This window comes from Typopeltis vanoorti, chromosome 14 (assembly GCF_054136105.1).
Source record: "Typopeltis vanoorti isolate ZY-2024b chromosome 14, IOZ_Tvanoo_1.0, whole genome shotgun sequence".
Taxonomy (NCBI): Eukaryota; Metazoa; Arthropoda; class Arachnida; order Uropygi; family Thelyphonidae; genus Typopeltis; species Typopeltis vanoorti.
The window spans coordinates 55,639,993-55,667,106 of NC_143562.1; the positions used below are offsets into that span (position 1 = coordinate 55,639,993).

General features: G+C 34.1%; 1 protein-coding gene across 1 annotated transcript in view; it reads left to right on the forward strand.

The window, feature by feature from the left end:
• The window catches only part of LOC150099493 (uncharacterized), a 301,600-nt gene that overhangs the window by 123,781 nt on the left and 150,705 nt on the right, over nt 1-27,114 (forward strand). Inside the window, exons 13-16 of the mRNA XM_090404210.1 lie at nt 1,551-1,610; nt 7,355-7,562; nt 8,238-8,365; nt 16,977-17,157. Coding sequence (XP_090260336.1) covers nt 1,551-1,610; nt 7,355-7,562; nt 8,238-8,365; nt 16,977-17,157 — 577 coding nt within the window. The remainder of the gene's footprint in view (nt 1-1,550; nt 1,611-7,354; nt 7,563-8,237; nt 8,366-16,976; nt 17,158-27,114) is intronic.

Here is a 27,114-nt window from a genome sequence, read left to right on the forward strand (position 1 = left end):
GCATGGTACGCCATGATACATCCAAGGCACATCTGTAAACTGACAAATTCGAAAATAATCACTTACAGACCTTATAAAAAAAATTTGCATCTCTTATTTGCTCTTGCAAAGACCAGCCACAGTTCCTAGATCTACCAGGTTCCATGCAGTTGTAAGCTGTCCTATTCTGCAGAACACAGGCCAACTATATCTGGTTCCATCACTACAGCCATTCAGGGCTTGTAGACCATGTCTTATACAGTCAGTGTCCAAGACATGATCTTGGACACTCACTTTGCTTTGGACAGACTGATAGATCAGTTGATACACACGTATGTATGTATATATGTATGTACACCTTGAAGAACATAAAAATTATATCTGAGATCATCTGTATGGCAAGTTGGGATTGGCAGACAATGCTCTAGATACTCTTTCACATAGGATCAGTTTGAGAAAAACATCTTTATTACATAGAAGTCATTACAGGTCTGAGAAACACACGTATTAACCACAGTGAAAATTATTTAATTGTAAATATTTCATCCTAAGTATCTTAGGACATCATCAGTACAGTAGTTTTAAACAATAATAGGAATAACATACAGTTAGGGTGCATGATTACAATAATATTATTGTAATCATGATATCATTGTAATCATGTGCCCTAACTGTGTGTTATTCCTATTATTGTTTAAAACTACTGTACTGATGATGTCCTAAGATACTTAGGATGAAATATTTACAATTAAATAATTTTCACTGTGGTTAATACGTGTTTCTTTTAATTATGATCGCACCACAGGTTTCGTTATTTTTAAAAAAAAAAAAAAAAAGGTTTGAGAGGCTATTCTTAGAATCAGCATCAGCTATAAAGCACTCTCCTCACCTCATGTATGGTTGCATTAATTTACCAAAGATCTGGGAGACTCATTTTAAGATCTAATAGCCAGACTTCTCTGAATTAACTTTGTAGTTATCTAACCCATAGAGGGGACTATATAAGGACATTAAGTATCAGTTATAATTTAAATTGTTTCTACAATAATTTGGTTTAGTATTGTGTGCCTGTCAGTTTTGCTGTGCTTTGATACAGGGTAGAAAAACCAGAAAAATATTAGTGAATTTAATAAATGTATTTTTTTTCTCTCTTGATGTTAGCTTATACCATTAAGCTTTATTATGGATGACACACTAATGATTTGCTGGCATGCATATAAACAGTGGCCAATCATTAATGTTTATTAATGCAGACATTAGATAATGTCATGATGAGGTGTCAGTATTATTTCCTAATGTGTGTGTGTGTGTGTGTGTGTGTGTGTGTGTGTGTGTGTGTTCCACTCATTCTCATTTCATATACTGAAGATGCCTATGAAATATGAGTGAAAATTTTATATTTAATAATCAATTTTTTGTATAAGCTATTAGTGTAAATTATTTTCCTAATATTGGTCTCTCCCTCTTGATTATTAATTTGAAACTGTAAATAAAGATGCAAATGACACTAACAATCAATTTTTTTTTTCTGTCACCTATACCCATCTTCTTTTTTTTTCTTTTCTATTTAGTGTACCCAACTAGTTAATGAATATTTTGACACAGTTTACAATTTTATTGAGAAGGAACTGGTAAGTTATTAAATCCAACTCATAAATTATTATGCATATTTATGTTTAATTAGACCATGAGAGAACTAACTTATTTGAGATGAAAAATTATAAATTTCAAATTGCTGTGTATAGCTTAATGAAATATTAATTCATATTACTGTTGAATGCAAATAGAATTCATGTGCTGTCCAAAAAAAAAAAAATTTGCTTCCAAAGTTGGCACAACTCCTATTTGCCATTTCTAATATAATGAATTAAAATCTGAAAATAGCATGTTTAGACTGTAAGACTTGTCTGCTTCAAGCCCAGAGATAGTTTATTATTCCTACATGAGAGGCTGCAAGGTCTATGGCTAGTAAATGCTGCTTTGTTCTGATTAAAGGTCAAATTTTTTACTATTTATATCACACTGCACCAGCATTGCCAAATGCAAACATCCACAATTTTTGCTACTGGAGAAATGGAGAAAAAAGAGTACTGTAAAAGAAATCTGATAAGTGACATGAAAACTGAAGATATTTTAGTTGTCTGTAATAATTACTTTGAAAGATACTAAATGAAACAAATGGTTACAGTATGGTGGTAGAAAACATTAAAGAGAAATTACGATCAGTGATACATTTCAATATTTGAAATAGAAAAGAAACCTCAAATTCAGAAAGTTGGCTAGAGCACGTGATATTTGACAAGAAATGCTCAAATATGGACGGGAAAAAAAGTTTATAGTGGCCACAGTGCATAATTTCGAAGGCCTGATCAGAGGATTGAATTCCACATGCTTTACAAATTTATAAAAAGGAAAATAAAACAATGTGAGAATTAGATGAATTTCCCTACCTAGTGTTCTTGGTGAGATTTATTCAGGTAGCTTGAGGAAAAGGCTAAGAAATTATGAAAGGAAAGTTGGAGAAGAACAAGCTGGATTCAGGCCAAATAGAGGGTTGTAAGGATCAGATTTTCATTTGAAGAAAAATAGTTGAGAAATCATGGGAATATAACAAGGAGATATATTTAAGTTTCATAGATCTAGAAAAGGCATATGACAGGGTGTCAAGAGGAAAGCTCTTCAAAATGCTATATTTATATGATGTAAATTGGACATTATATCAAGCAATACATATTCTCTATTTAAGCTGTAAGTCAGCAGTTAGAATTGAAGGTAGTATAGGAAAATGGTTTAATGTTAAATCAGCACATTATCTCCATAGTTATTCATAATCTATATGGATCACATTATGAAGGAAATTGATATTAAATCTGATATCAAAATCGGCAGTGTTAATCTTAGCTCCTTACTTTATGCATCTGAATAAATCCAGTACAAGTCTGCAAGATTCCCTGACTAATCTGAATAACTGTTGTGATACATTTGGTAATAAAATGAGAAATAAAAAGATAGACAGTGAAAAATAGGTAGAAATATTGAAAACATCAACTGTATCCTGAATGGTAAACCTATAGAACAAGTAAAACATTTCAACTATTTAGGCATAATTTTTTATTGAAGATGACAAATTAAATATGGAAATAGACAACAGAATTAGGAAAACTGGTTTTGTAAGAAGTCAAATGAATAAATTTATATGCAATAAAAGAAATTTGTCAGAACACTATACTGCATGCAAGATTGTTCAAACCAATTTTAAGTTATGGATCTGAGAGCTGAATTAGAAATAACACTTCATTTATAACTTTTAAAATTTAGAAATAACTATCAAATTAAAAATGAGGATATTAGGAAAAAACTTTATCGTTAGAAGAGCTAACCTCATGTGGTATGGTACTTGAAAACAGAATGGAAGTGGGAAGGTTAGCAAAACAAGTGTTCTTTGCCAGGATGAGAGGAAAATGACCCAAAGGAAGCCCAATATCTAAGCAGATTGATACAGTAAGAAGCACCCTAGAAAACGGATAATATAAGATCTAATAATATTGGAATCTTAATGGATAACAGATTAATTTGGAGGAAAATTCTGGATAGGAAATTAGTAATGATGTAACTTTTTCATGCAAGATGTATTCTGTTCACCCTGTTACAACCCCCATAGATGGGGAGGCATGCACTGCTCAAAGTCATGAGCAAAGTTTGAAGGAGCACAGTTCGCATCATGATGCATTAAGAGAAGGTTTACTTCTTTTATGAGAGTCTGACTATTGATATTAGTATGTATGATATTGTTTCAGGAAGGATACTCTTTAACATAAAAGGACTTTTTACATAGAGATATAACTAATATTATTTAATTTATATATGTTTACATGGAATTTCTCATGCCAACATTGCATGTATTATTTGAGCAGGTTCTATCACTTATTTACATGCACCTTCCAATAATTATAATAATTAACACTGTAATATTTTTTGTCATTAGACACTTCACTTTCTGAGGCAATAAGCACATGCAATAAGTATTGTTGTAGTCTTAAATAACGTTAATTGCACATTAAAACATTGATATTGAATGGTGGCTTCTGAACTAAGTGACTTCTTTTCATCTTGCATCTTTTTTCAATGAAGCAATAAGCCTTTTTATTCCTCTTATTTATTTTTTTGAAATTGAGGGCTCTGGTAATACTTTCATCATTGCTTATTATAATTTTGGTAGGACCCCAGCCATATACATTGCATTACCATCACACACCCCCTAAGAGAAATTTGATGACATTATTTTGCTATTACTAGCCATGTTGGGATGAGTTTGCAGCATACTTTTATAATAAAAAAATCATACATTGTCACTGATTTCTTCATCAAAAAAGTGAATACCTAAGTTCCAATGTTCATTATAAATATAATGAATATTGAAATTAGATTCCTGAATGTATCCTCAAGGGGTGTAGAGGATACTGCTATGACAGCATGGCATGAAAGGGTTGCATTACGTTCGATTTTTGACAACTTATCTGCAAATTAATTTCATTTCTTAAGGCTACACTGGTAGGTCTTAGTATTGTCAGATATTATACTTTGGTCTTTTAAGACACTTCTTATTGTATCAATCAGTCTTTTACTTAGCTTTTTCTGCCATCCCTGCAACAAATTTGTTTTGCTAACCTGCTAACATCATAAATTCCTTCCTAATATATTCATTTTTAATGAATTTGCCATCGATGCCATTTATTCACTTCCCTAATTTTTCTTGCCATTCTCATGTGGTCTCCAGTCTTTAAACAGTTGTTTTATTTCTAAGCTCTCAGATCCATAAATTCATCATTATCAAATTCCTCACATGTACCGTCAATGTTTGTACAGGATATTATGATAGTGCTACATGAAAAACTTACATCATTATTAACTTCCTATCAACAATTTTCCTCCAAATCAATCTGTTATCTGTCAAGACTCCAACATTATCATATCTTATATTTCTGTCTTCTAAGGCATTTTTTATTGTATCAATCCACCTATTGGTGGATTGATACAATATCTTGGTGTCTCCCTCTGGGTCTTTTTTCTCTGCCAACCTGGCAGAGAACACTTGTTTTGCTAATCTTTCCTCTCCCATTCTGTTTAAGTGGCCATACCACCTGAGATTATGAGAGTTTATTTTTCACTTGGTTAGACTATAATAAGTTTAGTTTAATCCTTTATCCAAGTGTGAGCAAACAAAGGTTGTGCCTGAAAGTATCTTCAGGACTGGGGTAAGGTAGTGCAACACCAGGCAACTCATTGCAAAGGTGGAGAAAGCTCTCATTACTCCTATCTCAGTTTCTCCCATAATGCAAAGCACATCTCCTTGCGGATATGTGTAATGCTATGCATTAAGGCAAGGGCCACTACCCATACCAGTTTAGACCTTTATTGAGGTCTCGTTAGTGGGAGCCAGGCCCAGTAGTGGAGATACAAAGGCAGAAGTAATGAGAGGTCATCCTAACCTATAGGAGTTGCCAAAGCTTTCTCCACCTTTGCAACGAGTTGCCTGGTGTTGCACTACCATACCCCAGTCCTGAAGATACTTTCAGGCGCAAACTTTGTTTGCTCACACTTGAATAAAGGATTAAACTAAACTTATTATAGTCTAACCAAATGAAAAATAAACTCTCAACATCTTTCTCTGAATCCGGAGTAATTTAATAATAAGGTTGCACACCCTTTGGCAACTCCTATAGGTTAGGATGACCTCTCATTCTCACATCTCCACTACTGGACCTGGCTCCCACTGACGAAACCTCAATAAAGGTCGAAACTGGCATTACACATCTGCAAGGAGATGTGCTTTGCATTATGGGAGATACTGAGATAGGAGTAATGAGAGCTTTCTCCACCTTTGCAATGAGTTGCCTGGTGTTGCACTACCTTACCTCAGTCCTGAAGATACTTTCAAGTGCAAACTTTGTTTGTTCACACTTGGATGAAGGATTAAACTAAACTTATTACACCTGAGATTAGTTCTGCTAACACATCTCTGGATGCTAATAATGTCAAGTTCTTTCCTAATCTCCTCGTTTTTAATGTGATATTGCCATTGATGCCATCTGTTCATGCCCCTACTCTTTCTCAGGATTCTCATATCTGTGGTCTCTAGTCTTTGGTCAAGTGTTTTACTTCTAATCCAGCTCTCAGATCATCCATAAGTTAAAACTGGTTTGAACAATGTTGTATATAGCTAATTAGTGTTTTGGCTAATTTCTCTCTTATTCCATATGAATTTATTCAGTTGACTTTCTACCATACCAGCTTTGTTGATTCTGTTGTCTATTTCCTTATTTAATTTACCATCTTCACTAAAAATCTTGCCAAAGTAGCTGAAATGTCTTACTTGTTTTATAGGTTCTCCATTCACAGTGCAGTTGATATTTTCAGTGTTTATGCCTATTTTCATTGTCTTTGTCTTGCTATTGTTGACCTTCATGCCAAATCTATTACAACAGTTATTCAATTTAGTCAGGGAATCTTGCAGACTTTTACTAGATTTATTTAAAAGTATAACATCATCTGCATTTAGTAGAGAGCTGAGATTAACGTCTCTAATTTTGATATCAGGTTTAATACTGCTTTCCTTCATAATGTGTCCATATAGACAATGAATAACAGAGGAGATAGTGTACATCCTTGTCTGACACCAGATTTAGTATCAAACCATCTTCCTGTACTTGTGTCATGCTGTCTTGTTCGCTATCTTTAATGTTTTGACTAATTTTTCTTATTTCACATTTGATTAATTCATTGACTCCCTATCATACCAAATTTTGCTAATTTTGATATCTATCTCAGTGTTTAATTTGCAATCTTTAGTAAAATTGTGCCTAAATAGCTGAAATGTTTTCTTTGTTCTCTAGGTTTTCAGGATGCAGCTGATGTGTTCAGTGTTCTTGCCTATTTTCATATTGTCTTTTTTTTTTTTTTTTTTTGCCAATTTTCATACCAGACTTGATACTGCACTTTCTCACTTTAGTTGAGAAATCTGCAAACATATACTAGGTTTGTTTAAGAATATAACATCTGCATAAAGTTTAGGCCTGCATAACAAAATCAGAGATAATGTCACATGCACTTAGTATATTGGTACTATGCAGGTATTGCTGAAATAGCAATGAAATTGTCATTTCATTTTCAAAGCAGACTGACACTCCATGATAATGAATCAGGACTTTTCCTATGCATGAAACTAGCATGTTTTAAAAAAAATGCTAAATTATTACCTTACAGCTACCATAATTTAATTCGAATTGTCATTGAATTTGGATTGTTGAATGAGATTTGCTTGTACTTCTATATATATAAAATACATCTAAATATTTTATGAATTATTTCTCTCCAGGATCCCAAGACATTATGCACTGTTGTTGGATTATGCCAACAGTCTGTACATCTCATGTTGAAGACGGTACCAGCTAATCCTACAAAAATTAAAGTAATGCCATTAGTAAAAATCCTTCCTCCTGATGAGATTTTTAGAAAAAATAAATATGATTTGTACAAGAAGCACCAAATAGTACATGAAAAACCTTTAGAAAACAGCATTTCTGGTATGTTAGTCCCATATTGAATGATTATCATATTTATCTTGTCTTTGTTAACATTTATCACTGTAATATATGCATGCATGTTACATGTCAGTTAAATGTATACTTTGTTTTGGATAAATGACTTTGAGAATTTTAAACTTTTCAAATATAGAATTTTTGATTTTCATATCACATTAATTAAAGAGAATGTTGGGATTTTATCAACATTTTTTGAATGTTTATTAAAAAAATAATAATTCATCTTGAAAGGTGGTCACTGTTATATTCTTTATCAACAATTGCTCCATCATAAATTATTAGGTCAGGCCAAGCAGACCAATACTCCATTTCTTTCTTCATGAACACTCTTCCAGAGTAGATGGTGTGTGGTTCTGCAAAAATATGTGGTTCTTTGTCTCTGACTGGTTTGTCTGTTATGGGGAGAACCATAAACCCTTAGTTTATGGTTCTCCTCATTCTATATGGAATTTAAATTCATGTAAGAACATCATCATTACTGACTGTGCTATCTACAGAAGTTCTAAAATGGATATATTGCCATATTCGTTAAACAGACTGTGTAATTTTAAAACTCATAAATACTTGTTCTAGTGTATCATTTATTTAGATTAATTCAAATGTATGGACTTTGTCAAATAGAACTGAAATTTAAATGCATTCATTTCTTTTTTGCAGATTCCATTATGTTGCCACTGGAACGTTATACTCTTCCAAGTATTGTAGCTCAAAAAGATACCGAATGTGCCTTCTGTAAAGCAGCAACTTATTATTTGAAGACAGATCTGAAAAAAGACAGAAGTGAGGTTAGTTGGTTGTTTGTATTTAATTATATCTTAAGAATAAAAAAAAAATGTATGCTATCCTATAGGTTCTTTTGTCAGAACCTATAGGATAGCATACATTTTTGTATACTATCTTCAGCATACAAAAATGTATGCTATCCTATAGGATAATGACCCTCTTTAGCTGACCAATCCAATCTTCAGCAGATTGGATTGGTCAGCTGAAGAGGGTCATTAATGTATAGAAGGAAAAAGAGTAGATGAAAGAGCACAGTCCTACAGAATGTCAGGATAAAGCTCCATCTGCTATTGTATATAATATGCATCTAGACCTGCAAGCTGACAACCAAATTGGAGAAAATTGACTATATATGATAGTCCAATGTCATCCTACCAATCCAAACACTCAATGTTCAATGCCTCTGATTTTTTTGTGAGAACGAGATCAGAAGATTCATGTTCAAGCTGGATACCTAAAAATTTCCTTATTTAATAGGTTCTCATGCCAAACTTAAGCTTCTGCATTAAATATCATTAGCATCCACTTGAGATTCACTAAACTTTTCCTTGACATTTATCCTAAGGTGGGTGGCAATAAGCAAGATTCTCTTACTGACTGACTGTGGTGAGATCCATAGTAATAATTGTTTATTACTTGAGACTTCAAGGTAGCATATAAATTGAGTGTCAATGATTTTCTCTACTACTATAAGAAGAGCTGAAACGAGATAAGTTGGATGGTAATTTTTGATGTTAAGATGTTGCTCTTAGGAAAGGGTTAAATCTGAGCTAATTTCCTGATTGTGGAGTCAATGCCAGTGGAATAGGGAGAATAAAAAAAACAGAACAGATGTCAGTTCTTCAAGAACAAAGAAATGCCATTAGGACTAGGAAATATTTTAAGTATCTAGTTTGAACACAGATCTTCTGATCTCTTTCTTACAAAAAATCAGAGGCATTGAACATCAAGTGTTTGGATTGGTAGGATGACATATATCAAGATTAGGTATCCAAAAATTTGAGAAAACCAAAGAAGCCAGGCGATTAGCTTTTTCTGTGAGCAACAAGGCAAAATTTGCAGTTGGTAACTTTTGGTAAGAACCTAAAGTATAACTGGTCATTTTGGATGCAGAATTCATGTTTTCAGCTCTTTAAAAGCATTTTTGAATGTGTTTAATAAATTGCTTGCATCCATTTCAGGCTTTGTAAACAAAAGGAAGAGGAGGATTTTTGAAAACATGAGATATGCTTGGTGCAATGGGACATGAATGTCTATCTCAATAGAATTGTTTCAGCAATATATTCAGCTTAAATGTTTGGATCAGAAGACTGGAAATGGTTATCCAACCAAAGAAATTAAAAGTCAGGATTTATGCCAAATGGTATCTGGATGAGTGATTAAGTGCTCTTGCATGGGAGAAGAAATCAGTACAAGTTTGTGGTCTGAATTATCTAGAAACATCCATATTACATTAAAAGAGAAAGATCTAATGTTTAGAGTGGTTAAGGTTATCTAGTATGCACACCAGGTAAAATAACCTAGATTGCTTGTCTAAGAGGCATAACTGTGGTCCTAAAACAGTCTGTAAAGAATGAGATTGCCTGGATTGTAGAGACAAACAGAACTTCCTATGTGCAACAGTTGACTGAAGCATTTAATGAAGGTTATTCTCAACCCATATCTCACTGAACTATGCTTAAGGAATTGAAGAGGATTGGTATCGGCAGTCACATGCCTATACAGAAACACAGTATTAAATAAGTTTCCAGTTCAGTAGCCAGTATGTATATTATGGTAGGAATTGTGAATAATTTATGCATACAAAAATGTGATATAAAAGATAAACAGTTTATGCAAAATAATTGTTAGCAGAGGTCTTAGTATCTTTTTTTATCTGCTGGATAAGTGCAGTTAGAAAAAGAAAATGAGCCAGAGTTATGAACGTTTAAAATCTCCAAAGATGTCTTTATTAGAAAGTTTGTAGTGAAGAAAATTGTCATTTAAGAAAAGGAAATTGAAACGTTCATGATGCTGATAGCAAATTAAAGTAATAGAATGGAGCAGAGAGAGTTTTGGCCAAAGAAGATTAGAATTTAATTATTATTTTTAATTTGGAAACTGTCTGACATAATATATCTGAGCAAACCTATGCAGAAATTTTTGGATGACAAGAGTTAGTTAAAAAGTATAATTGATAAAACTGAGATGAATGATTAAAGTTGAGATTTGATTTCTATGAAAAAGGTGGGTGTCATTTTGTAGATTGGAGCTGGAAATAAACATGAGTTTGGAAGTAAGGGCACATCTAATTGTGAAGTGAATCTGGAAGGTATTGAGAGGCCTTTATCCTCAAGTAATTTATTTCTCTTGAAATTGTTAAATACCAAAATATTATGCAGATCAAAGTGCAAATATCAATATATTTCAAAGAGTAATTTCATCCAGTAATGAACAGACAATGGCTGAAGAAGATATTATTATATGCAGCTGAAATCCACCCTACAGCATGAAATCAAACCCATACACAGCCAATGCCCTAAAAATTTGTCTACCATCCAACTATCAACTGGTTGCTCTCAACTCAGTTGTTCGAAGTAAGTTATCAACAGTCAACCTCTTTTGACATCTGGAGAACTGTCGACTAATCAACAACCACAGATATGGATTTTGTCGAAATCAAGATTCATAGCAGATTTCCTGACCCTAATCACACACCTCTGGAAACATGTAATGGAAAAGTTTTGAGAGACCTGTGCTGTTGCACATGACCGTTTCAAGGAATTTGATAAGGTCTGGCATCAAGGGCTGCTCAGCAAATTGCATGTCTTATGGTCTGGCTTTCTTCCTTTTGTAAATGGATTGCCAGTTTTCTCTCGAGCTGTTCACTATGTGTAATATGAAGAGGAACAAACACCTTACACATAAGGTGTTTGTTTCTCTTCAAATTTTCCTTTTAATGCAGGTGTTGCTCAAGAGATCTGTTATTAAACCCCTCCTATTTCTTTGTGTGTGTGTGCGCGCGCGCGCGCACACACACACACACACACACACACACACACACGTATCTATATATATAAATGACCTGATCTCATTGACTCTAAATCCAATTCACAGTTTTGCTGATGACAGTACTCTCCACTCACTATCTATAAGTGCCTTAAACACTGATCATATTATCCTTCAAGACCTGAGTTCTTCTCCACTTACCTTTTTGATAATGCTCAATGTAACAGTTGAGACCAATCTTTCTTAGATTGACTTTTACTCCTAACCTTTTCTGGCATAATCACATCATTTCTATAGCATCTTCAGGCTTCCAACAAACTTGGCATCCTTTTTCACTTAAGATGCTACCTCTCTTCTGTCCAGTTGCCCATTTTTATAGAAATCTCAACCTCGTAACACTATCTCACATTTAGAATAGTATACCTAAGACCTTTAAAATTATTCATACAGTTCAGAAGAGAGCAGTTTGGTTGATTGACTCATCTCTGACTTTTCAGCCAATGTCTCATACTGTTAATTTCCTCATTGTCTCTTCTACAAATATTTCAATGGGCATTGCTCAGCAGAACTGACATTCACTGTGTCTCCCCCCCTTCTCTCCTCCCAATTTCTACTGAATCTGCAGGAACACAAGCATCAGCTACTTACCATTCTTTACAGTTCAATTGCTGACTCACTGAATCTGTTGCTTCATCTTTTATTCCATTTATGTTGGCTATGTAGAACACCCTTTGCCTTTCTCGTGAAATATTCACCTAGGACTACAACCTCCAACTTATTAAAAGAAATATCAAGATTACTTGCTCTTGGCCTCTTGTGCGGAAGTGATATATTAAAAAAAAAAAAAATCGTGTATATCAGGCTCAAAATGAAATGGCAAACACTTCTTATTTCAAATCCTTTGTATACTTCTGAGTCAGCAAGAACATAGTCAAAAGTTTTTCTTATTTTTTGTTTATTCTCTCTGTATATAAATTTGTACGTATCTTTATGTTGAAACATAATTTAGTAATATTAGTAATGACTATTTCATGCCCTGAAGAAAAATTCAGCAGGTACTTACATTATTAGGATTGCTCTTTTCTCCAAATTTTCCTCAAACATTTTCATATAGGTATTAGTTTCCTGCTCCACTTCTTCCTTAGAACTTTTTATGATACCATTGGCACAAATAAATTTCATTGTCAAATTCTCCATTATGTTGGCCCATATATCACTCTTCTTGAAATTGTCTACAATTGAATTAGATTATTTTCATGTTTAAGTGCTAAAGCTGCAGCTATTCCTTCCTTTCCTTGATTGCTATTGCCCAAATATAACATCTCATAGTTATTCATTAGCATCTCGCCCATTAAAGTCAGTAATCCCAGTAATGTTGATGCAGAACTTCTATAATTCTTCTGTCAGTTTTGTTGATTCTTCTTTCATTGATACTTAGGAAATAATGAAATAGAACAACTAATCTTAGGAAATAAGAGAACCTAAATTGAGATTCATATTTTCTAGTCTTCAATTAGAAATACCATTTTCCTGTTTAAAGAAAATTTTAGTAAATAGGGAAGAACCTACTGCACAGAAGTGTGATAATTGTACATACACAAAAGCTAATATGTAATGCTGTATAATGAGAAAGTTTTGAATGTGTTATTGCCAATAGTAATATTTTCATGCTGGATACTGGCTCAGGAGTATAATATAACAGTATCTGAAAAAGTGATGACTATTTAGTTTTGTGCTTGACCTTGTGGCCTCTTGTGCGGGAGTAATATAAAAAAACATTGTGTATCAGGCTATAATAAACTTAGTTTAATCCTTTACCCAAGTGTAAGCAAAAAAATTTTATCACCACTTCTGGATCTGGCTCTCGCTGACGAGACCTCAATAAAGGTCGAAACCAGTCTGGATAGTGGCCATTCCCTTAATGCATAGACATTATACATGTCTGCAAGGAGATGTGCTTTGCATTATGGGAGATACTGAGACAAGGAGTGAGATCTTGGTCCACCTTTACTACGAGTTGCCTCAGTCCTGAAGATACTTCAGGCACAAAAAATTTTTTTGCTTACACTTGGGTAAAGGATTAAACTAAATTTATTATTGTGTATCAGGCTCAAACACAGATTCCTACATAACAGGCAATGAGACTTCAAGTAAAGTAATCTGGTTTTATATTTGATTTGTTACAAAGTAGTTTGCAAGTGTTACTTATGCTAAATACTACCTCCAGACATATTAATATCTTGACATCAAACAAAATGTTGAAAGGTTTTTTCAATTGGTTATACTATTGGGCAAAGAAATTATAATTTTGGTTTAATCCTTTATCCAAGTGTAAACAATGTTTGCACATGAAGTATGCCAAGAATATAATTTCTTGGCATCTTTAATTTCTTTTTAATATTTCTTTAATTGCTTTTATATCATGCATATGCAAATATTAATAATAAAAATCATTGTTAAATAACTGGAAATTCTACTAAGTTTATTTCTATTTTTCTCCAGAATTTTTCATTTCCCGCTATGCTTTCATCTTCAGGTGACAGCCAGTTTTTGCTGATGCCTGTTGTCAGTTGTCTTCTAATGAAGCTGGTAAGAATGAAATAGAGGAATTCAATGGCTCATTTGAAGCCACAGCCTTTTTCATTGAAAAGTGTGTGGTACTTTTTATTTTGTATATGGTACTTGCTGGCCTGGTTGGCCAAGTGGTTAGTGTGCCTGCTCTCCAACCAACAGGTTGTTTTTGAATTCTGCCATGGGGCATGGATGTGTGTGATTGTCTTTAGGTCAGAGATTAATTTCATTGCCCAGTTCAGACCACTACCCTGCTTATTGGAGGCATGAAGTAGCTTGAAAAAGTTCCATCTTGTTTGTCTCTAAAGCAGGTTACTTGGACTTGGTAAAAAAATAAAATAAAAAAATTACAAAATATATAATATTGATTAAAAATAAGGAAAAAAATCCTTAGCCCGCCTATAGTACAGATGTACTATAGGTTTACTAATAACCCTTTTGTGGGTGGGAACCACATTTAAAAAAAAATCTTCATGTATTCAATTCTGCAGCTATTCTTCATTCTCAAGACATACTTCCTTTCTGTTGATGTTCATGCATAGATAAAACTGTCTTTAGGCTGTTCTCAGAATGTTTGTACAGATTTCATTCATGAAAATTGAAGCAGTAACCAAGTGATATCCCAGCCAGAATTTGATGTACCAGACTGCAAAATGCAGTCTAGTCCAACTAAGTCCCAAAAAGTATGTATGTTCATAATGTTTGTGTTTTCAAATAACTATATGTACCAGGAATGTCCACTTAATTATTTTGTTAATAATGAAGTATTTTATTAGTAGTAAAATAGTAAATTTCTCAATGTTGTGCTTGCCTTCTCAGAGGGTGCTGTGTATCTTCAAGGTAAGGATTTCACATAGCTTCATAATCTCTAGTCAGTTATCAAAAAAAAAGACAGCACCTAATCTAATTTTTATGGGATCAGTATTTATTAATTGCTGAAGAAAAAGTCTGTCTTGTTTGCAAAAGGCATAAATTAGTTCTAGACTATCCTCTTTGCTCTTACCTAGTGCTGGTTTTGTCTTTCATCCAACTTTATATTTGCTAGCTGTTGTTTGACCCCACTTTCAAACAAAGAACATTTTTATTATACTGTGCCACTCTGTTTCAAATCACACAATTTTTGTGAGGGAATCAAGCACCAATTAGCACTACAGCTATAAGAACTTACTACCCAAAATTGTCTTACTTATATATAGGGTTTCCCACAAGATTCATATTTTAATGAGCGGTGCAATGAAACTGAAATTAGGCAAGCATAAGAATCAAGTTAAACAAAATATTTAATTCTCTCACAAAATTATTCTTACATAAGAAACAAGAACTCTATTAAAATCAATACAATTAGAAAACAATTTATGCATTCTATAAAGAAATTAGATTCTACTCAGCTGAGTAGAATCTAATCTACGTATAAGGCTTTCACAATTCTCATCCGTTACGATTTCAACTTTAAACATCGCTTTCACTTTAAACATCAATATTCAGCTAAACTCTTGAAATTTAATTCTTTTCAGTCTCATAGAATAATCATAAACTTCAATTTTTATCAAACACTTAGCTGGGATTATCAGTATTTATCAGAGGATTAAAATAGTTCTTTAAAGATTCGGTCTTAAATATACATATGCATTGTGAGATAACACGTTCAAACACAAACTATTTCTTTAATAAAGTTTCTCACATTTTGTTTCACAAGGAAATGTTTTATAATATCACTCAATCAAGCTGGACCAGCTGGCTTCAGCAACAACAACACGAAATTTTACCAAGTTCTCCGGACACAAGCAACACTGTCACACATTAGTTATAGAATAGATATTCTTACCGGTATGATCATCATAGCTTGCATGTTATGGAAAATTCTTACATCACTTCTAGGCACTCGATAATCTTCCACTTTAGACGACACAAAACTTGTAGTATCCTTAAGTTCAACAACTTATTTGCCAAGACTGGTAAAGATATTTTCTTGCTCGTAATAACTTGTCTTACGATAAATCTGTCATATTATTATTATCCATTCACTCAGGTAAATTCCTTTACAAGGTGACAGGAAAGTATAAATAATTATGAGTTCGAACTAAGATTCATTAAAATCAGAACAACCTTCCAAATCATTGTTGCAACGTTCGATCTCAGGTTAGGTCACGTCTCACTACCTATCTACACTCACTCCATTTTCCTTCTGGTTCCTTCTTCCTCTATCTCATAAATCCTCTCTTTTTCCCGCCCAAACCATGAAATTATCACATGATCGTTGTACAGTTCTCAATGCTAAGGCACGCACTATCATGAAATAACTTAGTTTTCTGACAGCAGCCAATCAAATCACATTAGCAGAGTCCGTTAGAAATACTTTCACTTTCCGTAACAACAAACAAAATGCACATATTACAGTTCACTTAGGATACATTTACAAGTTATATTAATAATTTATACAAGAAAAAATAACTAAAAAAAAAATTACAATTATTTCAATGAACAAATAACAGTAAGTGTTTAAATTACAATTTATTTAGGAGTAAACTTAGCTCAGGAAATGCAATTCATGTTAGATCATAAATGAAGTATTAATAATCATAAAATTCTTCATTCACAATTTAACACTAGAACTGCTATACATGACAGCAAAACCTTGCGAAAGTAAAAGCTTGTTAAAACTTTCATTGTGATATCTTCGAGTTGACAGAGCATAAAAGAGAGAGGAGTGACTCATTTGTGGAGTTTTCATCATTGAATACACATTCTGAAATTTACACTTTTAAAACTGCCTTCCATTTTATTGTAAAAAAACAAACTATTAGATAAGATGAATATTGTTTTAAGTAGAACTATACTAATAACCAATATATTACTTTAATTTATAATCTCACATGGACTATTACTATAAATCTCAGTTTATTAATTTTGTATGGTAATTTCAGATGTTGATAGTCTCTCTTTGCCATCATCAAGTGTCATTTGATTGATTTATCATTGTATGAGTATGGATACACTATTTCAAATTTGCAATTTGTTGCACATTTAAGATTTTTTTTTTTTCCCCGCTTCTAGGCTGGAGTAAAAGTTGCTCTAAATAAAGTGTGTTCAAAATGGTTGAAGGAGTATCCTGATTACTGCCAGACTTTTCTGAAGAAGTATTCTGTTCAATTGGCAACACTTCTTACTAGAAGAGAAGATATTAGCACTATGTGCATTCAAATGAAGACATGTCCGAAAGAAGAGAATAACAAAGGTTAGTGAGACTTTAAATATATAAGTGACAGAAAGACATTTGTTCTTTCAGCATTATGGCAACTTAGATTTCATCCCCTGTTTACTGATCTTTCTAACCCCTTCCCCCATCTTCCATGCATGGCCTTGAACATGAATACATCTGTTATCAATGGGATTATCTTCAGTATTGAACAATATATATTCAGTTTTTATATTGCCTGAAATTTTAGTGATAATGCATATTTTCGGTTTCATCTATAATACTTGCATCATTTTTCATAATGTTCATGTTCACTAAAATAACTATGTACCAGGGGTGTCCACTAATTTTTACATGTCTACTTCTTCAATTAACAAAAATTATTGTTTATTTATTTTTTCTTACATTTTTTAATGGTTTATCTATACATCACCTAAAGAAAAATCAAAATGAGAAGGACTACTAAGAAGTTTAAGAAACCAAATAACCCTTTAAACACTTTTTTTTTTAAGAGTTCAGAGAGCAAATAGGATGAAAGCAAAATAGATGTGCAATCTTATTAAGCAAGAGATCCATAAGAAAACAATGTGGAAGGAATATTGCGATAATAATAATGTGAAAGGAGTTATGAAATATATAAAGCACAGGCCACAATAGTTAGAATCATCTTTCTATACAATACTTTTAAGTATGAAAAGAAATTTGCTGTTTAGCATAAAGGAACCCCAAAATAATTTCATTGTTATGCTGTAAATAAAAGGATTGAATGCAGAAAAATACCTAGACTGAATGCACGTGGTACCCTCTTGTCAGAAACAGATGAGATTGTTCAGAATGAATGCTCGCTTTGTAAGATCTATCAACATAGTATATGTAAAATGGTGCAGTGCTACCACTACTTTGAATAAAGACAGGTGTATTAAAATTAATATAAAATTTTAATTTGTATTAGTCATAAATAAAAAGACTGTATTAAGCGTAAATAAAAAGGTTGGGTGTTTTTAGATGGTAGGGATGATGAGATATTCAGAACTAAACTTGATTGAACTAAAAACATAAGGGTTGAGAATGAAGCTCAGTTATATGAACTCAAATATGTATATTCAATTACCAAAAAAAAAAAAAAGAAAAAAGAAATATGAAGAAAATTGGTAAACTAAGAAGATGCTGAATCAAATGGAGTGTAGTCCATTCATCTGTGTGTGTGGGAGGGAGTGAATTTGCCAAGTTCAAAATGACCAGTGCAAAACCACAACTCTAAGATCTCTAGTCTCAGTTTCTCCGAGCATTATCCCACAAATTTATATATACAGTGGTGCCTTGGTTAATGATGGTAATCCGTTCCGGGATTACCATCGTTAACCAAAACCGTCATTATCCAAGGTGCGATTCCCCATAAGATTTAATTGAAAATCAATTAATTTGTTCTGGCTCCTCCCCACAACCATAGTACATATTAAAAATGCAGATACAACTCATTTAAAATGTCATAAAAATATGGTAAATATCATTTGTTCATTGTACAGTATATGTATTTGCTACAAAAAAATTAACATTAATAAAATGAATTGTTCATGAAAACAGTTTTTAATTATCAATCTTCACCAGAAGGACAATTGGGCTCACTTCGGAGTTTTTTGACAAATGGACTTGTAAAAAACATGTCTAGGGTTGTTTGCTTCTGCCTCTTTTTTAAAATGTTTCTGAAAAACCACAACTCTAAGATCTCTAGTCTCAGTTTCTCCGAGCATTATCCCACAAATTTATATTTGTGGGATAATGCTCGGAGAAACTGAGACTAGATGGTAGGGATGATGAGATATAACATGGACTTTTCATTAAATAGATCTGCAGTTCTGATAACCTCAGATTTGTTTGGATTCCATTTCATAGCAACATTTTGAACTTCCTCCCACTTTACCAAAACATTTTTGATTTCAGCAGTCGTAATTTGTTCTTTCTCTCCATCCTCATCTTCAGATGAAATTTCCATTTCCTTTTCTTCACATTGCTGCTTGAAAAGTTCTTTTAGCTAGTCAGTTCTCAGTCATGCATCTCTAATAATTCTTTAACATCTTCTTCCTCTACTTCTGAGTTAAAGATCATGAGCAGTTGCCACAATATCCTTCACCAATTTGTGTCCTTCATCTGAAGTTTCTTCATTACCAAAGGAAGGACACAGTTTCCTCCATGCTGCTTTGAGACATTTCATTGTTACTTCTTGCCAAGCCTTTACAATTAGCCTAATTACTATGACAATGTGGAATTCTTCCTTCCAAAATTTTCTTAGGGTTATGTTGGTAGCCTCACACATTTCAAAGCAAATGTGTGAGGCTACCGAAAGTAAATTTTAAATGACTGCAAATTTTAAAAGTTTAAAATTTGCAGTTATCAGCTGATCCATAGGTTGAATCAGAGATGTAGTCTTGGGAAGAAGAAAAATCACCTTGATAAAACTAATTCCTCTGGTAGCTCTTCTTGTATGCCCGTTGGATGGCCAGGTGCGTTATCCAAGGTTAAAATTGCTAACTCTAAATGGCTATCTCTAAATGGCTTTTAGAGGCAGATTGTTTTGCTCAAGATAGGCTTTGACAGTTGGTCCAAACGCTTCGCAAATCCAGTCTCTAAATTCTATTCTTGTGGCCCAGGTTTTGCTGTTAGACTTCCACAAAACACTGAGATTGGATTTAGAGACATTGAACTTTTTAAATGCTCATGGATTCTGAGTGGTAGATTAACATTGGTTTTACCTTGCAGTCTCCACTTGTATTTGCTGCTAAAAGCAATGTTAACCTATCATTCATTGGTTTATGCCCAGGAAGTGTTTTTTCTTCTTTTGTGATAAATGTCCTGTTGGTTATTTTCTTCCAAAATAACCCAGTCTCATCACAATTGAAGACTTGTTGAGGTAGGTATTCTCCTTCTTTGTAATTCTTGTAAAGCTATTGACAAATTTATCTGCTACTGCTTTGTCAGCACTAGCTGCCTCTCTGTGACAATGACCACACTATGAATTCCTGTTCTTTTTTTAAAGTTGTCAAACCACCCTCTGCCACCTTTTTGAAATCATCATGATCTACCTCAGAACTTGATTCCAAAGTCTTTTTCAAATCTTGATAAATCTGTTTAGCTTTCTGACAGATTGCATTTTGAGATGTAGTATCGCCCGCCATTTCTCTTTCTTTGATCCAAATTAGTAATAGATTTTCCATTTGCTCAAAAAGTAGCCCTCTGACATTCAACCTTGAAGTTCCCTTAGCAACCTCAGCTACCATAAGTTCTTCTTATGCATAACTTTCACACCTTCATGATGTTTTGCTATTATTTCTTTCTTCTGTTCAATAGAGAAAATTTTTCTGTTTTTTTTTTTTTTTTTCCTCACTAGCTTTCTTTTTGGGACTCATTTTGTCACATGGTAAAAAAATTCATTTTATAAAAAAAAATATGCAAAATACGGTATTATTACAAATTGTACAACACTGAGACAAGGGATACAAAAAACATATTGTCACCTGAAAATAAAAGTAAAAGTTTAAAAAAAAAACTTTTCGAAATAAAAGTTAACAGTTAAATTCGAAACCTGCAATTTTTGACTTAGTGCATTTTGCTTGTAAGGTGATGATATTAGATACAGCACTTAGCGTATACACTGATTAGCAGCTTCTAGATACAATGATTATTATACAGATGAGATTTGATTTTGCCTTTTGATGGTGAACAAACAGTGACACTCACCTGCCGACTATATGAACCAACACATAAAAAAATAAATGCTTACTCATTTTCATCATAAAACACATTTATAACCACAAATTTTAAAATATAGCACAGTACACTACAAGAAAAGAAACAATAAACAGAAAACGTAAACAGCTGGCTATGATGGGTCAAACATATCTGAGCTTCACAGCTATGCTGCGTGGCTGTTCTCTATTCGACAATGTCTTCCTGCACGTGGCTGAATGCTAACCAAGAGATTTTTTTCTTACAGCCACTCGTCGTTAACCAAATACGTTATCTGAGGCCATTGTTAACCAAGACACCACAGCTTGGTATCTTTAACATACGTGTGTGTGTGTCCTAAAAAAATGCCAAGGTTTAAGTAATACAGAGCTTATAAATATTTTACCTAAACAAGTTGCCATAAGGTGCTTTGACCTCATTAAATAAAAATCTCAAGATGAGAGTAAGATGTAGAAAGTTTTTTACCTTGGGTATATATTGGGTAATTATTATGTTAAAGATGCCAAGCAATTTTATAAGCTAGGTTTTTACGAGTTGCCTAGTGTTGCATTACGTGCAGCCGCAAACTTGACTGACTTGTCTGTTTGCTTACTTGGGAAAAAGGATTAAAAACCTAGCTTATAAAATTGCTTGGTATCTTTAACATAATATATACCCAAGGTATAAAACTTTTTACATCTTACTCTCATCCTGAGATTTTTATTTAATTGAGGTCAAAGCACCTTATGGCAACTTGTTTAGGTAAAATATTTATAAGCTCTGTATTACTTCACCCTTGGCATTTTTTAGGTCTGGCTCCCACTGACGAGACGGTAATGGTCACTACCCATACCGGTTTCGACCGGTATGGGTAGTGACCATTACCTTAATGCATAGCATCATACATCTCCACAAGGAAATGTGCTTTGCATTAGGAGAAAATTCTAAAGAAAGTGATCAGATCTTACTCCACCTTTACAACGAGTTGCTTAGTGTTGCACTGCATGCAGCCCCAAACTTGACTTACTTGGGAAAAAGGATTAAAAAACCTAGCTTATAAAATTGCTTGGTATCTTTAACATATATGCTGTTGGATATCTCATCACACCAGTGACAGTCATTATTTGCCCACACTTCCAGCCTATTCAAATCGTTCTGTAAGTACTGTATACCAGAAGGATCTCTGGACATATCCCAGAGATCTGTCCTTTGTACTTTTGTTGTTCAGTCTATATATTAATGAAATTGAGAAGAGCCTGAGAGATGTTTAATTATTGCTGATGACACAAAGATAGGCAGGACAGTCAGCGATGCTACTGGTATACTTAGAGAATTATTTAAATAGGCTGGAAGTATGGGAAAATAATGACTGTCATTTTAATGTCAGTAAGCACAAAGTTATGCACTTTGGTGTGATGAGATATCTAACAGCATATTATATTAGTGGGATAATGCTTGGAGAAACAGACTAGAAATGGAGTTATGGTAGATAGGAATTTCAAGCTCAAAGGTCACATATCCAAACTAAACACAACTTGGAGGATAATTGCGATTCTGAAATGAACATTGACATGTTCATTTCAGAAATCTATAAACTTTGGAATTGATGTTATGGGACATCAACTATAATGAAATTTTTCATTGTATGGAAGGTGGGGGGAGGACAGGGAGATGTCCATAAAACTTTGCGATTAAGAAAGTGATGAGAGTTAGGTTTTTCCCCTCAGCGGTGAACGAGAGGAACAATTCATCTGTTGAAATGCCGAATGCATCTAGTGTGAATAAGGTATGTGATGTATGGCATCCCTTGATGAGTGAGTGACTCCCTGGAAGGCCCTGGATGAATTTAGGAGAAAGCAGGTGACTAGTGGTGTGCTGCAGGGCTCTGTGCTGGGACCACTACTGTTTAATTTGCAAATCAATAATATAGGGATTAATTCAGTTGCTTGTGCTTGTGCTGATACAAAATTAGGTAGTGTAATAGTTAATTTAAGGATATGTAGAGCTTTCAGGATGACTTAAATAGGCTGTCAGTATGGACAAAAGATAATGGGTGCCAGTTTAATGTGGGAAAAAGTGTCAAGTTATGCATTTTGGGATGTAAAGATCATTTAATATCAAAGAGTGGTTCATCTGGGTTTCTGGGGATGAGGAAGTGGTGGAGAGAACTCACAAGCGAGTGACCAAGATGATGAGTGAGCTGTAAGATTGCTCCCTGTGATGATAGATTGAGGGTTTGTCACAATCATCATCAAATTCCTGACATGTACCCTTCAAGGGGTATACAGGATATTATAATAGTACCACATGCAGAACATACATCATTACTAACTTCCTATCAACAATTTTCCTCCAAATCAATCTATTATCTGTCAAGACTCCAACATTATCAGATCTTATATTTCTGTCTTCTAAGGAACTTTTTACTATATCAATGCACCTATATATCTTGGTCTTCCTCTGAGTCTTTTTCCTGGCAAAGAACACTTGTTTTGCTAATATTTCCTCTCCCATTCTGTTTAAGTGACCATGCTACCTGAGATTAGCTCTGCTAACAATGTCAGGTTCTTTCCTAATATCCTCATTTTTAACATGAGATTGCCATTGATGCCATCTGTTCATGCTCCTAATCTTTCTCAGGGGACACGCATATCTGCAGTCTTTGGTCAAGTGTTTTACTTCTAACCCAGCTCTCAGATCCATAAGTTAAAATTAGTTTGAATACTGTCTTGTATACAGCTTGTATATGTCTTGTGTATCCATTAAAATTTATTCAGTTGACTTCCTACTGTGCCAGCTTTGTTGATTCTGTTGTCTATTTCATTATTTAATTTACCATCTTCACTAAAAATGATCCCTACATAGCTGAAATGTTTTACCTTTTCTGTATAGGGTCTCCATTCACGTGCAGTTGATATTTTCAGTGTTTCTGCCTATTGTCTTTGTCTTGTTATTGCTGATTTTCTTACCAAATTTATTACAACAGTTATTCAATTTAGTCAGGGAATCTTAGACTTGTACTGAATTTATTTAGAAGTATAACATTGTCTACACAAAGTAAAGAGCTGAGATTAACATCTCCAATTTTGATATCAGGTTTAATATCACTTTTCTTCATAATATGATCCATATAGATGATGAATAACAGAGGAGATAATGTACATCCTTATCTGACACCAGATTTAACATCCAACCATCTTCCTGTACTCCCTTCAATTCTAACTGCTGACTTACAACACAAATAGAGACTAAGTATTGTTTGATATAATGCCCCATTAACACCATATAACTTTAGCATCTTGAATAGCTTTTCTCTTGGCAGCTTTCATATGCCTTTTGCAGGTCTACAAAACTTAAATAGAGATCTTTGTTATATTCCCACGATTTCACAACTATTTGTCATAAAGTGAAAATCTGATCCTGACAACCTCTATTTGGCCTGAATTCAGATTGTTCTTCACCAAGCTTCCCTTCCACAACCCTTCTCAACTGTTTCTCCAGCATACTTGCATAAATCTTACCAGGAACACTCAGTAGGGAAATACCTCTGTAATTCTCACATTCAGTTTTATTTCCCTTTTTAATATATATATATGGGTACTATGAGAGCTCGACTCCAATCATCTGGAATTCGTCCCTCTGTCCAGGCCTTCTGAACTATGTAGTGCAACCACTGCAAGATTCTGATGCCTTCATACTTGACCATTTCTGGTCGAATATGTAGTCCTGCTGCTTTTCCACATTTCATGCTTTTGATGGGTTTTTCTACATCAAGTTTTGATGTGTATTCCTGATTAGCATGCCTGTTGAGTGTTGACCACTATGCTGTTGCTGCTTTTTCGAAGTAATTATGCCATATATCAAGGATATCTTTTTCTCCAGTTTTCATGTCACCTTTATGATCTCTAATTGCTTTTACAGTACTATTTCCTCCATTTCTGAGCTTTTTCAACAACCTCCAGAATATTTTACCACCTTCCAGATATTTATTTTCTATGTTCTTACCAAAGTCTTCCATTGACTTTTGTTTTAGCTAGTTTTACGGTCTTTAGCTTTCTTACATTTGTCTCTGTATTCTCTTAGAGCGCAAGCTGACTTATTTGCCAGGAACTTTTGATATGTTTTCTTCTTTTCCTTCACTGCCTCTAACTTCCTTTGTCCACTAGGAATTCCGATTTTTGTATCCTTGCAGACAACCTCGCCACATGCCTCTCTGGCTGAATCTTTTTTTTTTTTTTTTTTCAGGGTTTGCCACTGAATTTCCAAGGTTTGGTTCCTGTTCTCAAACTCGTTTTTTTCTTGAATAATGTTTGTGTATTTTAGTTCACATCTGAATGCTGCTCAACTTTTATTCACTTTAAAACTTTCTTACACGTTCTTTTTAGTAGAACAGGTAAGAAAGACTAAATGAGCAATGCAATTTGAAATTAGCGCACATAAAAATGTGAGCTAATTTCAAATCCTCTGTATACTCTAGTGTCCTGCACCAGTGAAAAAACATCACTATCAACAATAACATAGTCAATGAGACTTTTTGTATTCCTTGCCTCTTCTCTCCAAGTAAATTTGCACACATTTTTTATGTTGGAATATTGTGTTTAGTAATAACCAGTACATGTCCTGAGCAGAAATCCAACAGGGTTTGCGGCTTGCAAAAGTCGGTTGATAAGTTGAAGTGAGGTTTTATAGGATTGAAGAGAAAATATTTCGGCACTTTGCTAAAGGGAACAGAACAGGGAGTTGTCCCTGGAAATTAAGAGTGTCGTTAGCGAGGGTCTGGGGACTAAGTTTTTTGCTTGGAGTGTGATGGTTGAGTGGAGTGGGTTGCCATTCTGTTGAGTACTTTGTTAGTTAATGAGTTCAAGGAGAGGTATGATAAATATTGTGTGTATAGTTTGGTTTTCCCACCTGGATTCTTCAGACTTCATGGAGGTACCTATGCAATAAAATAATATGCATCTTAATTTCCTTGCCATGCTCCTTTCCACACTCTCTCTCTCATCCACTTACCTTTGATCAGATAAATCATTTTGTTAATTATGTATGGGGGGGGGGGGGTCTGGAATGTTCTGATAAACACCTAAAACAAAAATCATATTAAAGCAACTGATATAACCACAGGAAAGAAAAAGAACAGATCCTTACAAATGCAAATTTAATATTTTTGTTCTAGATGTTTATCAGAACTTTCCAAACCCCAACCCCCTCATAGTATATACAGGGTGGCCATAAATTAACTTTCCCTCTTTGGAGGTATCCGTAGCTAAAACTAATATGCAGAATGAGACCACATTTTATATTAAGACTTTTGAAGGCATGGGAAGACAAATCCCCCCCCCCCTCAAAAATTTTTTTTTAGTACCAAAAGTTGCCGATAGGGGATATTTTGGTGCTGGTGGAGCCGAAAGCAGTCAAATATTTGCAGTAAATGCAGGTAAAAAGGATTATGCAAATTTTACTGTGCATACGTGACAGTAGCATCACCAAATTTCACTTAAAAAGGGATTGGGAATGTTCAGGCAGTTATTCGAATGACTGAAGAATTTGCTCAATATGCATCCTACCTTGCCTCAGCGTGCTTTACTTGTTGTTTTACCTTTAAACAATTTACTTGTTGTTTTACCTTTAAACAACGCCGTAGCAGCCCTTTGGGAATTTAGAAGGCTTCATAACCTGCGTACAGGTCCCATGTCAGCTGTAGCACTGAGAGCTATGATTAAGAATTTTGAAGAAACTGGATCACTAGGAGTTAGACCTGGCAGAGGACGGAAAGCAGTGCAAGAAGAGACAGTAACAGACGTTGCTACTGCGGTGTTCGATGCCACAGGGACCAGTACACTGGTCCAAGCGCTCGTGCCATATGCTCCAGACTCCTTACGCTCAGCTGCAGAGCATGTCTCACACTGGATGCAATTTTTGTTGTGCACAAGGAGGGTCAGCACATTGAAAATCGTGTATGTGGTCCAGGGGACCCTGATTCTGATGAATAAAACATTATTTCCCATGAGTTCAATCACTACATTAATTTCTGTGTGTCTTGCAAGTTGTTTTAGTTTATTATTATTATTATTATCATTGTAACGTGCAACATATCCAGCTGGAATGACTGACACGGCTGTCGCTTACACCGTCGAAATGTTATTATTCCATTTTATCTGCCTTTTAATGTAATTATCTGCTTGTTTTTGACTCCACCAGTGCCAAAATTCCCCCTATCAGCAACTTTTGGTATGAAATCTTTTTTTCGTGGAAATCATCTCCCCATGCCTTCAA